The sequence below is a fragment of the Physeter macrocephalus genome, chromosome 21 (genome assembly GCF_002837175.3).
Source record: "Physeter macrocephalus isolate SW-GA chromosome 21, ASM283717v5, whole genome shotgun sequence".
Taxonomy (NCBI): Eukaryota; Metazoa; Chordata; class Mammalia; order Artiodactyla; family Physeteridae; genus Physeter; species Physeter macrocephalus.
The window spans coordinates 68,724,221-68,742,853 of record NC_041234.1 but is presented as its reverse complement, the minus strand read 5'-3'; the positions used below and the strand labels follow the sequence as shown (position 1 = coordinate 68,742,853).

Sequence of the window (18,633 nt, the reverse complement as noted above, 5' to 3'; positions counted from 1 at the left end):
GATCATCATGAGTTATTTTAATGCCTTAACTCATCATGGCTAACTGTTGCACTGCTCTCCCTCATCTCTATTTTGGTCAGCTACTCAACACATTTGTTAGAACTTTGCTAATCAAAGTGAGGTTCCCAGACTAGCAGGATCTACATTGTCTGGGGGCTTGTTAGAAATGCAAAACCTCAGTTTCCCACACCAGACTACTGTGTCTACATTTTAACAAGATCTCCAGGTGGTGTGTGTGCATGAAACTTTGGAAAGTACTGTGTGAGAATATGCATTATCCCAAGAAAAAATCCTGTAAAATTCTTTAAGTATATGTATATACTCAGGTACATGTACACACACTCCTTTAATACAACAATGCTGTGAGACAGCTGTTATCATTGTCATTTTAAACATGAGGAAAACTGAGTCACAGGGAATTTAAATTTCTTGTCAAATGTCATATCGCTAGTGAGTTGCAAGACTGAGTCTAACCAAGTAGTCTGGCCCCAACCCATTAGAATGCTTCTCTTCATAACTAATTATTTAATCATACATATTACAACAGCAGCTAGGCTCACTTGTAGACGTGAGACTAAAACAGAAATGGGAGAAGACAAAACATATCTGCACTTCATCTTAATGTATTTTTTAATCTTCTGAGAGTTAAAATTCTTCAATTTCAGGAAAAAAAAACCTATCTGGGAGTGGGCAAACAAAGAAAATCAATGTCTTTTAAAATCAAAGTCTCTTAAGGTCTTAGCTTGAATTTGCTCCAATATTTGTTTCTTTTTGCAAAAATTGTATTGCTGAAACAGCTCAGAAAACTCAGTTCAAAATGTGTGATTAATTTTACCTATGCAGTGGTCTTTCACTCTCTGTCCTAAAAGCAATCTGCTTTTTTCCTATATTGAGTGATAATGTATAGACATATTCACTTCAGACTATTGGGTATAATGGGATCTTTCTAGATGAAAGGTTTTTTTTACTTAGCCACAGTTCATATCCTTTGAAACCCTGAGGGGATATTTCAGAGTTACATGGGTATTGAATTGGGTTCAGTGTGTTTAAGATCTTTCCTCATGATATTTGGATTTCAGATATTATATTTTGGAAGCTAAGCTGTTATGCAAAACTGTAATGGCTAGTTCTTTCAGAAGGGAAGTCTTAATAGTTCAATATGATGGGACTTTTAATTGGAATTTCAATATTTGGATTTACTTCTGGTTGAATTCCCAAATTCCAATTTTCTACTTGAATAAAAACAGATACCTGCGTGAAGTTTTTGATATATCCTGTTCTCCTGTCCAATTCAACTCAGAATCAGTGCTGGAGAAGAGGACAAAACATTAGAAAACATTAGTATTGCAATTTTTACAATAGCTCTAAACTTGTAAAACTACATTTTATAGAAAATGATCTCTAGCAAAAAACAAACAGAAGCAGCTCAATAAAAAGCATGATAATCCAACAATTGAAAAGGCCTTTGGTGCATTCATATTTCAAAAACATCTCAGATGAGTACTGCATCCTTGTAACTAGAGTTTGAATTAAGCAAAGAATCACAGAGTTTCTTGTTAATATTTAACTTAGTCATATAATTTGCTAAAGATTAATTTGCTACATTCTTTTAAATGACTTAGACAACATGTACGTGCCTCTGTAAAATTGGCTTTTCCTTCAAATCAAAGTCAAGAAGCATTTATGCATTATGAGAACACACATTTTGAAAAGAGATAAGCAGGGTGTAGTTGAATAGAACCATCAATTAAGAAAGAATTGTGCAATTCAGTTTTGGATTAATTTCCATGCATAGATCTACATTTAAGTAAATCTGATCTTACCCCAACCCTGGAAAACTAGGCCATTAAAACAAAAATGATAATGTGCCAGTGAGCCTTGTGCTACACTGCTGATGAGCCAAAGAATAGGAGTAGAATATCAAAAAGTCAAATGAAAATCATCATTTTTTACATGCTTAGATAATTTTGAGCTGTAAAAATAATGCTATTTGTAAGACCAAGAAGTATTTTTCTCAAAATATTTTTTTTAACTTCAACGTGATTTTCTCAATCCAGAGGATTAACTTCCATGCCATCAATTTAGCATAAATAAAAGCAAACATACTTTCTAGGTAAGACAAACTTCTTCATATAATTTAAAAGTTTGAGCAGAGTACAGCTGCTTTATAGCTCTAAAAGTTATCATGCTTTTATCTCCAGTTCTGATCAGTGTCCATAAAAGACTATTATAACGTTTTTTCTAAATATTTTTACTATACGGCACACTATTAACTCAGTAGACTTAAGTCTATCAAAATCACTTCCCTGTTAATTATAACTTCAACATTCTGCTAGGAAATTGAAATAGGATAGAACGACAGGAATTTCAGAATGGAGGAAGAGTTGAGTTTTCAGCAGAAAGGATGAGGGATATGTTCACATATTCATTCTATTTCACACCCCTGAGATTCTTTTTACGTACTTTTCACCCTATTCAGAGGAAATTAACCTTGTACAATTCATTTTTAATCCCAATTTGCTCTGTAAGTAGTATGTGCACACACACACGCACACACACACACACACAATCAAAAATTTATGTATGTTAGATAATCATAGTAAAGATTAGCTAGCTTTCCTGACATAGCAATCATTAAGATTCAGCATGTTTGCAATTTTCCATATAAAACTTTCATTGGTTAGCACTAATAGTAATTTTAGAAATGATCAGTCCATATTGCTCAATTGCCTTTCAGTTGTATAAGATGCTGAATGGGAACCATTTTAAAATTTTAATACAAGGCGTCAACACATATATAAAAAAATTTCCATATGGATATATTATAACATTCCCCTTGAGGGATGGTAAATATTTAAATTTTATACTTGTCTATTCTCAACAAGTTGCTTCATTTAAATTACAAAAAGTAGCTGCTTACCAACATTAGTGACTCTTCTAGTTTAGAACATGATAAACATTAAATCTTGGTTTAGGACATTAAGCTATTGCTTAAAGGATTAAATCTCAGTTCTCTCATTTGCATAATGAGGGAGTTGGACTAAATGACATTAAGGTCCCTTAGAGCTCTGAAATTCAAAGACTATATAAATGGCAACATCTGAACATGTACATTTTGTGATTTTAATAGTTACAAAATTATGACCCTAGAAGGGACATTAGAGATCAGTATAATCCCCTTATTTTTTAGCTAAGGAAAAGAAGATTCAGTAAGGTTAAAATGCCTGTCCAAGGCCACATAGCTAGTTAATTGCAGTGCCTGAATTAGAACCCTATAATATGCAAAATGATGGCCTAAACGAATTGATGTGATGTGGTCTGTGGTAAAAATATTTCATGAATAGTGATTACAAAATGAAGTATTACAATAAAACTATTAGTCAACATCCAAATTTTTAAAAAGTATGATTTACATAGCTACCTCAAAGTAATATTTAAAATCATCTGTTTTCTCATTGCTTTTGAGAGCTATACATATTACAGGAAAAGAAATTTCTGACAAAAAATATACTTTTAAAGGCTAATTTCATATATACTACTTAGAAGAAATTTTTTATGTAGCCTACACATTTTTTCCAATATAAGGTTGATAAAGTGCCAGATGATTATGTATTTTATTTTTATTTTAGTGGAACTGGGACAAAAATTACTAAGATTATTGATTAAAATGGGGAAAAAATTGGTTCAGCAAACACTGTCACTTCTATTCTCTATTGGGAATCTTCAACATTTGATAAAGATGTAAATTAACAAATTGCAGAAATCATGGTAAGATAGATCATCTATAATTATTCATTATTTAGTGATTTCATTGATATACTTACTAGTTGTTGAGTGTTCTGTTGATGCAAGCAGTTATGAGAGTTGCAAGTTACTGTACAATTTAAAAGTGTCATGGGGACAAAATATATTGCTATAATGCTTCTCATTCATTAAAATTTATAAATCATTTTAAGACAAGAAATTGGTATATGGCTAACACTACTAAATAGTCCAAGTCACCCAAAAGTTGCATCTTGCATGACTGATTGTATTATCTTTCAAAGAACTACAAAAAAGAACACATGGCAAAGATTCTTGCTTATAGGCAAAGTGGGAAGTAAGAGTAAGATAAAAGAAGCAGAAGACAGAAGAAGGTCATAAAAAGAACTGCCTCATGGCTCATAAATAATAGAAATATAAATGCCAAATGAATTTTATTATGTGGTATAGGTAGCCTAATAAAAATTTAGAAAAAAAGGAAGGCTTATTGTGAAGAGAAGGCCACCTATTCTCTGCCACTGAAGGTGGTTTTTCAAGCTTACTGACATACTAGACCTTTTGGCATTGGCTTTCAATTGACAGCTTGTGCCAAGCTCCTAGTGCTTGTCATTTTCAAACAGAAAAGACAAGATAAGAGACTGCTTTACTTAGAGTGGTCTGCTTTTGACTGATAAAACTCTATCTAATCCATATTAGATTTAAGATACTAAAGATACACTCATCTTAAAGGCTGTCACCCAAATGGAATCCTGTAAATGTCTTCAAGTTTCCAACTTCAGAGGTATACTTTTCATCTTGATCCATGACTTTTGTGACTCTTTTTTTTTTTTTAAGATTATCTCCAGTATAAATCCTTCACTGACTTCACAAAGCCTAGATACTCCAAATGAGATGTATTTTTCGATTGGTTTGTATGGTGATTGCATTTCCTGTATAGGAAAGTTAGATATGATAGGATGGTGCAGTAAGGTTTGTTTCACCCATTTTCTTATTAAGATATATATTTTAACTTTCCTAAGTTTGAAAAGAACAAAAATGGACTTTTCAAAAGCATGTCAATTTAAGTGATAAAATTAATACAAATTACAGAGCATCTGCCACTAGATCACTGTTTATATCTGCCTAAGCTCATTTAGTATACAACTACTATCAAGTGTGCCTTATTCGTTCCCAAGCAATGGCAGACAGCTGGACTCTTGGGTGGAACCATTCTTTCTAATCTATGTATATACACTATTATTTATATAAAACACCAGGGACTAAAATAAGCTGGTAGGCACAGACAGCATTCATGACTGCAATGATTTTCCTGTGAGAATGAATAAAAGTGACTTCTTTGATATTATTTTTAGCTTAAAAAAATTACTCTATGTGAAGGATTTTTTTTAAAATTTCAATAGATGGATAAAGCTGAATGTTGTTGTCTATTGTGAAGGCAATGAAAATTAGCAGACATTTGTCTTATACCTTCAGAATCCAGGAGCACTGAGCTCAGTCCCTTTCTCCAGGTGGGACAGAACAAATAGAATTGATAGTTGATAATGTCACTCCTTAGAAATACTGATTGATTTATCTTTCAAAATCCGTGACTTCAGGTTTGTTGAGCTGATTCAAATTATTTATTTATTTTACTTTTCCCTCCCTGGACTGACACTACTATACAGGCTAAGAATGAATACAGTTTAGGAAACTATCTTTCAAATACATAGCCAGCTGAGACAGAATTGGCCTGGGTGGATAATTAACCTTTAAAAGGAGCATAACTTTTCTTTCTTAGTTTGAATGCATTTCCTGTTTGTTTCACATAACAATATTAACAAAATGATGCCATTCACTTTTCTTTCTGTTGTGGTATGGGAATTGATGTGTAGCTTTGCTAAAAAATGCATTTAAAAAAATATCTGAGGATTTAAGAAGTCAAATTTGGCAACAAAAAAAAGTACCTAATTAACATTTATATGGGTAACATTTGCTGAATTATAGATTTAGATGATTTTCTGTGACATCTTTTGAAAAAGTAACAGCTACTGTCCCCTTAAATATATATACCATTATTATTCTTCTTTCTAACAAACTGAATGGTATTTTCTCATTGAATTTTTCAGATGAATAATTAACACAATACTAGTATATCAAATTTGCCTGAAAAAATGCTTGGGTAGTTTTATTTTCCTTTAGCTAACTGACTCCTAATGTTCTTAATTATGAAGGGCTGGGATTTAATGATCCATCGTTAGGTAAGTCATAGTTTCATAGTATCATAGTTTTTGTCATTGTTGTTGTTGTTTTACCCAATTTCTACCTTTAGAATTAGATATTCAACTAATAATTACCGTGGTGTTATTCATGTCAACAGTCTCAGCAGAACAAGACAAAATTTGGCATTTCTCTGAGCAGTACTCTAGTCAGTCAAATTGGTCTCCCACTTTCTATACCAATTAATTAGATTACTTGTAGAGGATCAATCAAAATGTGTTGCCAGGAAAAGATTAATTATTCCCTTTTTTGTGAATTAATTAGTACAATGTTAGAGTGCTAAGCAAATCTGATCTAGTGAAAGAAAAATGAATGTCAAAGAGATGTGTTAACCTTAGATATACTCTAGAAGAGAGATTTATCATTTTTAAATTAATGAAAAAATATATTCCTCTTTATTTCAAATGTAGCACTTCTTTAGCCCTAAATGCTCTTGGAATTCTATTTTTTTTTCTTTTGCATCACAGAAATGAGTAAAGTAAAAGAAAAAAGTTACAAAACATTTTTTTAAACGTTGATGAAATTTTATGTATATTTTGTTACTTTAAATTCAAATTTTAGCCAATAGACCAACTATAACATTTTCAGAGAGAGTGACTCCGTGTGTGAAATGACCACATCCAATGAAGAGGTTTCAAAAAATGCAGATGATATAATTTTGCAGTTGAAAATCATTAAAGCATGGATTAAACAGTCTCTTTTCCCCTTCATTTAGGAGGATTTCCTCTGAAAATGAACTGTTACAGCTGGTAACCTGAAGACTGACTTGAATCTCTTTAGTAACTTTTTTTTCACCATTTCTCTTCCAAAGAAACATGGATGTTATCTATGATCAGTCAAATTATAATATGCCAGCAGATCAATAGAAATTTAGAAGTAGTTACCCTTTTCACTCCAACTCACCCATAGTGAGAGAGTAGCACTGCATTCTCTATTTAAGGGAAAAAAAAAACAAAAAAAAACAAAAACCCACACACATTCTAACTTCATGTTTATGGACTATTCAGAAATCTCTGAAGTTTAATGTGGTAGACCTTCGCTAATATTTCCATGTGTCTCAGAACTTAGTCTGAATTATAATAACAGAGCAATGTTTTACAAAAGAAAGTTGGAAAGTATTTTTAAGTCTTCTCTTCGTAAATTATATTTTACTTGATGCTACTTGTAAATAAATATATATATGAACATAGGGCCATATGTAATTTAGTGTGTTTAGAGTAGTCCCAAGAGGACCACACTGTCCTCAGATCTGTCAATTAATACTATATCTTGATTTATAAAATTCTCAGCAGTACACATTCATACTCTGTTGTCTGCTAGGGCCACAGTCTTGCATGTCTCCATAAGATTCTTTGAAAATGCAAAGACATAACCTGTTACAGTATACACAGTAAGACAGAAGCAAGCAATAATGCTATTTATGGGCTGGACTTCTGTTTGTTTATGTTTTCCCCTAGTTAAGCTAGCTTCAAAGAGCAGGGTCCCTTTGAAATGGTACACATAATTTGATGGAGTTATGATGGGAGGAAAGCTCTGGGACATAGGCTGTTAGCCAAGGAAGAAAAAACTGCATAGAATGGCATTCAGCGACCCTCATACCAAAGGCTAAAGTCAGGAGATGGCAATTGTGAAATTAAAAAATTCAAAAAGCCTTCAAATGGAATGAGACAGAATGTTTTATTAAATTTGTCTCCTGAAAGAGAAATAATTGGACTGAGTTTGCTTGTTTCTTCTTTATCTTAAAAAGGAAAGTTAATATTCTTGGCAAAAGACTCAGGAGAATGGATTGCATAATTTCTTCATCTAATCAGCAGATTTGTATCAACCTGGGAACTATATTTTAAACTAGTATTAATAAATCCCTCTAGCAAATTTTGGAGAAATTCTTATTCATAAAAGTTGTATTTCTATCTGTTTTTGTGAACTTATGAACTTACGAAGAATATTCAGAACTATATACTATTTTGGGCAATTCGTTAGCAGAAAAGAAAGCAGATTGAGGATGTAATGCATTTCAAAATATGAAATGAGAACTGCATAAATTAATTCTATTGCTTAAGGACAGCATTTATTTCCTCTAATGGTTTACATTCTTATTTGTAGTGGTATTGACTAACACTGCACATTATATTGGCATCTGCTCCATATCACAAAACCCATTATTATGTACTACTTCATAGCTATAGAGCTTCTTTTTGAACAATCAGAGTACCTTATCATCTGTAGTAGCCTAAAGAGATTTATTTTGCTATGGCAAATTTAGCATCAGCTATTTTTTTCCTTTTTAATCAAAACAAAACACACGGGCTTCCCTGGTGGTGCAGTGGTTGAAAGTCTGCCTGCCGATGCAGGGGACACGGGTTCGTGCCCTGGTACAGGAAGATCCCACATGCCGCGGAGCGGCTGGGCCCGTGTGCCATGGCTGCTGAGCCTGCGCGTCCGGAGCCTGTGCTCCGCAACGGGAGAGGCCACAACAGGGAGAGGCCCGCGTACCGCAAACAAAACAAAACAAAACAAAACAAAACACACATGTATATGTTAAACATCCAACTAGTATGCCATATTAAGATAATAGAACTTTATTTAAAGTGAAATATTGTGCTTCTGCCCTTGTATTAAGGTCCTTTATTGTCCAAAATGGACAAAAATCTCTTGGAACATGGTTTAGATGGAAGTTTCTGGTTCTGAGGTAGAGTAGGTAGCTAATATGACTCATAGTAAAAATAACCTTTAAACATTAACCCATAAATATTGTTAGACTTATATAGAAATGGATATTCATTTTTAATTATCTCTACCTTTGCATAAGTTTATTATAATAACTAAGCAAAAATGTATTATTTGTATTACCATTATTACTTCCTACAGCCATCCCAATTTTAAAATAAAACATAATTAATAAAGAACTTCATTAACTTGAAATTTGCCATTGCTTCATCCTGTAGGGTAATTATGAACAAAATATTTAGTAGTCAGAATTACAGTGTCAATATCATTAGAGAAATGTTTAGTGCCTGGTAGAAACAAGCTTTAAAAATAAAACTCTTACATTGTTACTAACGCTTGCACTTTTTTTATTGAAATACAGTTGATTTACAGTATTATATTAGTTTCAGGTATATACTTGCACTCTTAACTACTAATAAAATGATGTCCTGTAAAGAACTCTGCATTTGAATATTTTTAAACAATTGCTTATTAATAGATACAATTGAGATAAATAAAGCTGTATTTGATTTTAAATGTTTTATAATAGATTCTATCCCATACCAATTCTGCCCCTATTACTATCAATAATATACCATCTTAGTCTCATTCAGCTTGAAAATTTATTTCAGGGTTAGATCCACACTGTGTATGCTTACTTTGAGTTTATTCTTTAATTGTTGCTATACAATTCTCTAAGAAAAGGGTTTAATAACGCATGTCATACACAAAGGAATCAAGTCTCTCTAGTTTATAAAAATGATGCTTATTTCATCTATATATTTCTATCCGTTAACAAGGCAGTGATAGGCCTACAATTACAATAATAATTTATGAAGTAAAAAAGAACAAAGACACCTTTGCTTAATGCATATTTGTAACTTATGACCATATTCTTATTAGAAATTGGCTCTGAGTTCATTATAGCAGAAGATATAGTTACAGCCATGTATTTCTACCAGAAGTCACTATATCATGTTATACATAAGTAAATGAAAGGTAGAATAGTATTGCATATTATGGAAGAATTTTTCATCCTCAGAATGAATGCTGATAAATTGTTTTAAGTATAAAATTAAATAAAGAGATAGATGTTTAGGAATTTCTGAATTTGGTGTCTAAAAAGTCTCTAAAATGTTTATATTGAAAACACCTTTAATATCCAGTGTCTACTTTTGTAGAGAGAAAAATTTTGTTATGCTGTCATTGGTTCTGTATGTTTAGTCTTAGATTACATTCTGATCTTTAACCAATACATTTCCCTTATTTTTTTGAGTTTAGAAAATAAGGATTAAAATACAATGATGGGATAAATAAATAAATAAATAAATGAATGAAATACAACGATGGGGAAGCCATTTTGTTCTCAAAACTAGAGGTTTATTTAAATTATATATCCATACACTCCATAATGCTCAAATACCTTACAAAATTTCTATTTTATATTTATTTTATATGTTATGTGGTCCCTTTTTTCTTCTTTTTTTATACCTATTACTCTTCTCTATCACCTATATGGTATGCTCTTTTGGACCTACACAGCTTTATATACATAAAACATATCTGAGGCAAATTATAATTCTTCAAATACAAGAATCTTCTGAGATATGTATAATCTTACCAAATTTTGTACTTCCCAAAATTATGAGGAAGTAGTGATGTTCAAGATACATGTTCAAGATAATAAATTTAATGAACTCTATTTAGTATCAACTTCATGATCCTTTTCAAGAGTTCAGCATCTTTGGATTGTGCAAAATATAGCCTTTAATACCTTCAGTCTGGAGACCAAATCTAAATGTTTTTCTAAACAGTAACATGGCTTAAGGCATGTGGTTTCAATACATTATTGAAAACCTCAGAACAATTCTTCTACCTTGGAGTCAGGATCTCTTATTTCCTCAAAAAAGAATTAATTGTCTATGATTCTTATCTCTATTAAAATTTAAAGTTAAAATCTAGAAAATACTTTATATGAATTATAAAAATATTTTATCTGTACAGAAATAAATGAATAAAATAAACTGGCTGATTATATACATGTAAATACATATGTACGTATAGGTAAATGGAAAACTCTATCTATGTCTAAACAAAATGACTATTAAAATTTCATAGTAAATTTCAAAGTAGATGTTATCATTTATTTCAAAAATGATAAACTGCTGCATATATTCCTTCCACCTAATTCTGTGTTTTTACCTTTTGAAAATGTGTTACTAACATAATTAAATGGCCAATGTTATTATGGCTACAGTTGTTTGATTTTCAAACACAGTAAGCCCATTTATACTGCAGGACTAGAGAGGTATCACTTACTGGATTCAGGATCAGAGTTGCCATCCCCTTCAGTGCGGTTGTTGGGTGCAGCATGATCAAAGTACTCCTCCTGAGGATAGCCAAGGGGCAGGGCATGGGATGTGCTGGGAAGGCTGCCTGTATCATGGTCTCCTAGTCCACCATCACTGCTGCTTTCCTGAGATCCTTCTGGTAGGTGAAATGTGACATGCCGCTGGGACTGAAAAAGACAGAAAATTACAGGGTTTCAGCTATGATCTGAATAATTGCTTAATATATCCAATTTAGAAAATGTATTATTTCAGCTATCTAGTGAAGTCACATTAATATTATCTTGAGTTGTGAACGATTTCAGGCTTTTGTGAACAGTCACCTCTGTGTTCAAATCTGCTTTACCTGGCAGCAGAATTGCTTTTATTATATTTTTTAACAGGGCACATCCAGTTGCAGAATAAAAGTTAACTTGTTCTAAAGCAAGAGGCTGTCACCCATATTGACATTTGAGCACATTGGATATTCTGATCATCATTTGAACATGGATTTATTTAACTATAATTTGACAAGATTTCATTTTTTGAATAATAAGGTTGAATAAATATAATGAAATTTTACTGCTATATCTGTAAGATTCTGGTGGGCAGAAACAGTAAATAATAATACAAATTTATTCAATCATGTAGGCTTATACATGAAAATTACAAATCATCTTTTCAAAGAATCTTAGGGGCAAGATTTTTGAATTGGAATTCATTTAAATTGATTCTACACTCTAAAAAATAAAAATAATTACTTGGTATGGATAACAGTTGATAATTATAAAAGCAAACTATAGGGATCATCTCTGATAGTAATTATAGCAGAATATAAAAAACGTATACATGCCAACATATAAAGATGAAGGATTTGGTTCATGACATCCAATAGTGTGGTAACTCCACCAAATGTAGCAGTAATTTTGTTTGCGGTATTGCTACATGTAGTAGCTAGTCTCTGAAGATAGCCCTGACAATGGACCTCATGTCTCGGTATTCAGACCCTTATGTAGTCTTCTACCACAATGAATATGGAGAGGCCCTGTGTAACCAAATCTCACAGTTTCTGCCTTGCTCCCTTAGAATACTCATTCAGGAAAATCAGCTGAGTTGAAAGTAGTCTGACTACTTGGAGACTGCCATACTGTGAGGAAACTCAAGCTTCCCATGTGGAAAAACTCCATAAAAAGAAAATACAATACAATACCCAGAGAGGCCCAGCTGCTCCAACCACTCGAGATCAGGTGCTAAATATGTATGTAAAGAATCCATTCTGGACATTATAGCTTATGGCCTCCTTTGAACCGTCCATCCCAGCCATCTCCAGATATTTGAGCTGTTCCACTTGAGATACCAATCACTGTAGAGCAGAGATAGCAATCTCTGCTGTGCACTACCTAAATTCCTGACCTTAAAAATGTTAAGTACAATTGATTTTTGTTTTATGCTCCAAAGATTAAGGATAGTTTGCTATGTAACAATAGATCAACCAAAACATTTAAATACTAGTAGCATGAAAGATGCAATTTAGAGATAATTATTTAAGAAATTTATACATATCAAAGGGTACATGTAATTAGGTACTAGAAATTTCCATGACAGAGTGCATATACTTTCACAAGTTCAGGCTTGACCGTCAGCCATTTCTTCAGTTGTTGATATTGCTATAGACTGTATGTTTGTGTCCTCTCAAAATTCATATTTTGAAACCCAGTCCCCAACATAATAGCATTTGGAGGTGGGGGTCTTTGGGAAGTGATTAGGTTATGAGGATGGAGCCCTCATTAATGGGATTTGTGTCCTTATAAAAGCAGCCCAAGAGACTCCCTCTCCCCTTCTGCCATGTGAGGACACTGAGCTAATTTTGTCAGTCCAGCAAAGCTGCATTTGACTGTTCTCTCTCTAAGAAGCCATAAGCTCATTTAGTTATAGGTTAAACCTCATTTAATTCCAAAAATTACTTATAGTTGTGAATATATTTTCAGCCACTTCAAGTAAGATATAAGCATTTATGCTCACAAACCTTTTAAAAATTCAAGAACTGGAAAAACAGGATTTTTAAATGCCTGTAACGTTATATTGTAGACATTTATCAACAGTCAGTTATTGTATGTAACTTAAAGTCAAAATAATACTTAACACATAAATTTAAAAGTCATTGTATATAAAATAAGCCAGTTAAGCATGAGACTAATTTACAGTTGTTCCACCACAATGCATAACTGTTAAGAGGTATTTTAATTTTCTATTAAGACATAAGTCAGATATTTCAAGTATTTTTATCATTTAGCTTTTTTAAAGTATTAGACCTAGATAATAGAATCTATATATAGGAAAATAATTACTGCTGACAAAAATAAATGAATCTAGAATTTAACATGTGCTAGTTAAGCATTGCGTCATATAGCCTAAAAGAATTAAAATTGCCAGTGAATAGAAGGTAAAGTTCTATCAAATGATAGAAGTAGGGCCTGTATATATATTACTTCCAGATGTAAGAGAAATGGAGTTTTGTGTTCAATTGCTTATCTACACAGAAAAGAAGGCAATTTAAGTCAAAAAGATATCCCATTCTATGACACCTGTAACTAGTAACAACTAAAATCCCTTGCAAAGGAATGCCCTAGAGTGAATCTGTAATTAGCCAGGTCATGTACTGACCCTCAACTCTCCTGATACTCATAAATTGAATCCCCTTAAGGGTACATAAGAGGGAATAAATGGGTTGGTAAGGAGTGCCTTTAGTGAGCACAACTGTTTTTTGTCCCTTCCTGAATGCCCGTAAAACACCACAAGCACCAGCATCCTGTTCCTGAAATGCAGTTCTTATATGTGACATTATTACATATACACCTTTGAGATTTCAAACTGTCATATTAACAAACTCTCTTGTCTATAATAACTTTAACAAATATCGGAATGCTTCAAGTGGAAACGAAGGTATGTTGTTTGGTCATTAATGGCTCTATATAATTTTAAAATAGTCTGAAGTTCAACTGCATACTGAGGATTTGATTTCTTTCTCAATTCACAGTTTCAAAGTTTACAGTCTAAAGCATTTTTTTTACCTATTTCTATAATCCATAGAAGGCATTCAAATATCATCGATTAAATGTAATATTCTATTTCTTTATTCAGTGAATTCACAAGAGGCTCTTTATTGGCACATGGGTGATTAACTAGGTTGTCCATCATTTTATAAAATCTCCATGAAATAGTTCCTTAGGTGAAATTGTTAGAATTTAATTTTAAGGAATTGTTTCAAAAGGCTTCCGAAAATTTAATTTTTAATGGGAAAAGAACAGCTAACTATTTTTTCCTAGGGTTACTTTAATGATTCCTACTTAAGCTTGCATTTTGCAATTTGTGACAGTTCTAGATAGAACTGAACATAAAATAATTATATGATCTTAACAATTTATGAATCCTTTGTAGTAAATTTTGGCAATCTGGTTTAACTCATTTGCCCTTTACTTTTTAATGGATGAATTCTTAATCTCTGATGGCACTTTTCTACTCAGATTCATAATACGGAGGTATTCAAAATACAGAGGTATTTTTCTTATCCAGTATATTTAGAAGTATTAACTATTTCATGAAAATCATTCCTTAGGTCTCTCAAAGAGAAGACTAAATAATTGCCTTTTTTCAAGTGTTGACGATGATTACTGTGCAATATAAAAGAGCTATTACGTTAATGACCATGTCATTTGTCTGTCTGCTACTCTTCTAGGAAGCTGTGGCATTCAAATTAAAGCAAACTATTGATTGCAATGGTAACTTTACAGCATGGAAACAAATCCCGGATTATTCATGAATAAATGTCTGTACTGAAAGGCTAGTGATTTTTCTGCCAGTAAGATAAAAATCGACAGAAAGCCTCTCCCTATAATCTACATGCCTTCTTTTTAGCTCAAATCAATCAAAATTCCAAAATGTATGAATGCTCAGAAATAATATTGGTGTCACCTAGATGAATCATTTACAGGTAAACTATCAAATTCCCAACATTCTTGTGTCCATTATACCTCATGAAGGCATAATTCCATACGAAATATCAGGTGAATATTGTTACATTTCCATAACATGATGTAAGTGGCATTTTAGAAAGGTTAATCTGGCAGCAAAGAGGCTGCATACAGATAGGCCAGCCTGTGAATCTCATTATTGAATGTTTGAGTATCATGTTCTAGAGGGCTCATTAGAATTACCTGTCAAAGTTTTCAAACTAATCATACATCCTTGCATTCCCCCTGACTCCAATTCTAATATATCTTGACCCAGTCTACCTTAAATTCACTGCCAACACCAGGAACTCTGATTAGAAAGGGTAATCATAGGTAGGGTTATTATTATTTACAGATTACCATATGCAAGAGTGTTTTTGATTCATATATAAAACATTCTTGATATCAAACTAACACACTTTAAGCTTCTGAGATCCCATATTCTATAATAATCAACAGCTTCATTCTGAATGTCAGAGGTAATCTGCATTTTCCTATGGGTCCTATCTCTTTGCAAAAGAATTTATAATTACTCAATATATTATAACATTAAATGTGAAAATAGTTAGAAATTCAACTTGAAATTTTCACCAGCATTACATGGTCAGCACATATATCCCACTGGCAGCTCATAATTCCCAGTGTAAAAACTCCCAGATGGCATATTTTACAGTAGTTCTTTACTATTTGACCCTATACTTGTAGTCATAAAACCTCCTACGTTTCCAACTCAAGTCATCTTGCAGGATATATCAGTTCACCTGATTGTTTTTTCAGGGTTCCATTTCATAAAATTTGAAAGGTCTGTATAATTTCTCATTTTCCCTTTCACATTATGTTCCTGAAATGTTTACCCTTCAAGGCTTTTATTTTTTTAATACCATAACTTATTACTAGCATATGCAGGAAGTTCTTCATGATCTTCTCCAAAATCAGATCTTCTCTTAGCTCTATTTTGCCATGAATTTTTTTCATGGCACTTGGTAATTTTTAAAAATGTATTTTATTTATTTAATTTTTGGCAATTGTCAGGCATATTCATTTGATAGTCAGAAGACTACATGGCATTTCTTGAGGGCATCTTTCCTTGAGTCATGAATCATTTCAGCTTAATCAAAATGGAAATAATCTATTTGTAGATAGGTACCATGATGAATTGTCAAATTGGCAATTGGCAGAGTTTTGTGAATTTGAATCTACAAATGTTTGAGAAACTACAATTGTGTGACTAACAATGAAAATAGAACAAAACTGACACCTAACATGCTTTGAAACTGGCATGTGTATAAAAATTAAAACCAGATATTAAAATTGAAACCAGGCCATTGCAATGGTCTCTAAGACAAAACCCAAGTATAAATTTTAAAAAAATAGATGGAACATCTCTACATTGTTTTTGGTGCTAACCGCATGTAGATTTAGTGACTTACATTTAAATATATAAATCACCATAAGACCTCCATTGTCCAGAAGCAGTTATCTGGTAACCTCAAACTGTTCAAATAACAGTCATGCCAGGAAGTAAGAAAGACAAAATAAAAAAAAGGCATGTGAATTGATAAAATATTTATCAGGTAAGTTCGTGCTCAGAATCATGTCTGCCTTACTCTGCTTTTCTATTTACTTCTAACATCTTTGATTATTTGATTCTCCAGCTAAAAATATAATAGAACTCTTGGTAGTTGCTGGAAATAAAAACATTGACAGAAGGAGAAATTTCCACCAATTATTACTAGATCTGTCTTCTGTAGTATATAGAATAAGTGTGATTCTTGTACATGACAAGATTTCCAGCGTTTGAAGATAGTTAAGCCTCATCTACTAATATTCCTATTCCAAGCTAAAAATCTCCAACTTAATTTGGCATCTGCAGAGGAGCAGAATTTGCCACCCTGAAATAGGTCTCTTTGGCATATTAATTTTTTTAAGCCGGTTCTTTTCTAAGCAGTAGACACGGGAAAAACTCTGAAAACCAAGTAGGAGTTACCCTTTTATAAGAAATATTTACATTTGTAAGGGAAATCTCCATTTGTAAGGGTGTGTCCCTCCCTGTACCTGGAAAAGAAGGATGACCAAATCTTTAGAAACTCTTATCAATGGATAATTCAATGACTTAAATTTGAATAACAACCTTACTCTTGTTTAATGTGCTGTGCTTGGTCATTTCCGTTACTGCCTCTCTCCCATCCAACATCCTCTTTTGTCTTTAGCTGGAGATGGTATTTAAGGTAAGGGCTGCGGCCATTTTGGCAAGTTACTCAGTTCTTCTGAGTCTCTCTCATGTATACATGTTAGCAAACTTTTGTATGATTTTTCTACTGTTGGTCTGCCTCATGTCAATTTAATTCTTAGACCAGCTAGAAGAACCGAGAGGGGTAAATGAAAATTTTTCCTCCCTGACACAGTATTTTCAGACCGTTTACATTTTACTAACTCTTTTCCTTTTTACCCATGTAATTTATTTATGTAATTAACAAAGTCAGACCTTAAGCATTTACCACTTTATTGTTGGTGATAATGTGGGTTTAGGAGATGATGGCTTTATAGATCACATATGATACAAATAACCATTTTATTTTTCATAATATTAGTCAATATTTAATATTTTCAAGTTGTTAAATTGTTTGAAAATGTGTTTCCAAGACAGAAGCCACAAGTTTTGTTTTGAGCAGTGCTTTGTCTCTGGTGTGTCTTTTTATATTTGCAAAATAACTCTTCCATTGCTGTAGTTACACAACATGTCTGCTTAATTGATGCATTTTAAACAAACCAAATGTCATTCAAGCAACAGATGGTTTCTGACTTGAATTATATAGGTTGGAATCACTATGCAGTATACAGTGAAAGATGAAAAACCTGGCATTGTCATTAATTGCATAAACACTTGGAACAAAACATTCTCTTGTTTAATGTTAGTAGAAATCACAACAAGAAACTATGTGATGGTGATCAAATACCAGTTTAAAAATTAAAATGACCTAGAAAATTTTCCTAATAAAACTGAAGAGTGTGCACATCAGCTGGCATGGTGGTAATTTTTTTTATTGCATTGTACCAAACATTGGTAACCTGTTTGTTTTAGACCCTTTCAAGTGTACATAAAGCATGTTTAACTTCATCTTCTCTTCCTGGTGCTCATCAGAGCACATCAAAAACAACTGCTACTCAGGTAAAATGGGTCACATCCTGGAAATATATGAGATTAAAAGACCAATATTTCCTTTGAACTCTTGTTACGCTTCAAAAAGTATTTGGAGTTCTATAATTCCCATTGGTAATCAAAGAGTAAATTAAAATAGCTGCATCTTCCAGCAACAACTGTCAGTGATGGAAGGTAGCAATAAGCAATGTAGGGGTGAATATAGTTGAGGGTGGAAGGAAGCAGAATTGCAAAGTATTAGTATCTGTAGTATTACTGTACTCTTTTATTGTGCAACTCTTTATACAGATATATTTTTCTAAAAGCAGACCTCCCTCTATTTATTTTACATACAAACAAGAACACCCCTATATTCCATTTATCACACCCCCCCACACACAAATGGTATTAAAAATAACCTCAAAGTGATCTA

The 18,633-nt window shown here is 32.6% G+C and overlaps 1 protein-coding gene across 6 annotated transcripts in view; it reads right to left on the bottom strand.

Annotated features, from left to right (window-relative positions):
* Positions 1–18,633, bottom strand: part of PCDH11X (protocadherin 11 X-linked) — a 728,057-nt gene that overhangs the window by 189,894 nt on the left and 519,530 nt on the right. For all 6 annotated transcript variants that reach the window (XM_055081827.1, XM_055081826.1, XM_055081828.1 and 3 more), the window contains one exon: positions 11,044–11,242. In XM_055081827.1, the coding sequence (XP_054937802.1) occupies positions 11,044–11,242 (199 nt within the window). The remainder of the gene's footprint in view (positions 1–11,043; positions 11,243–18,633) is intronic.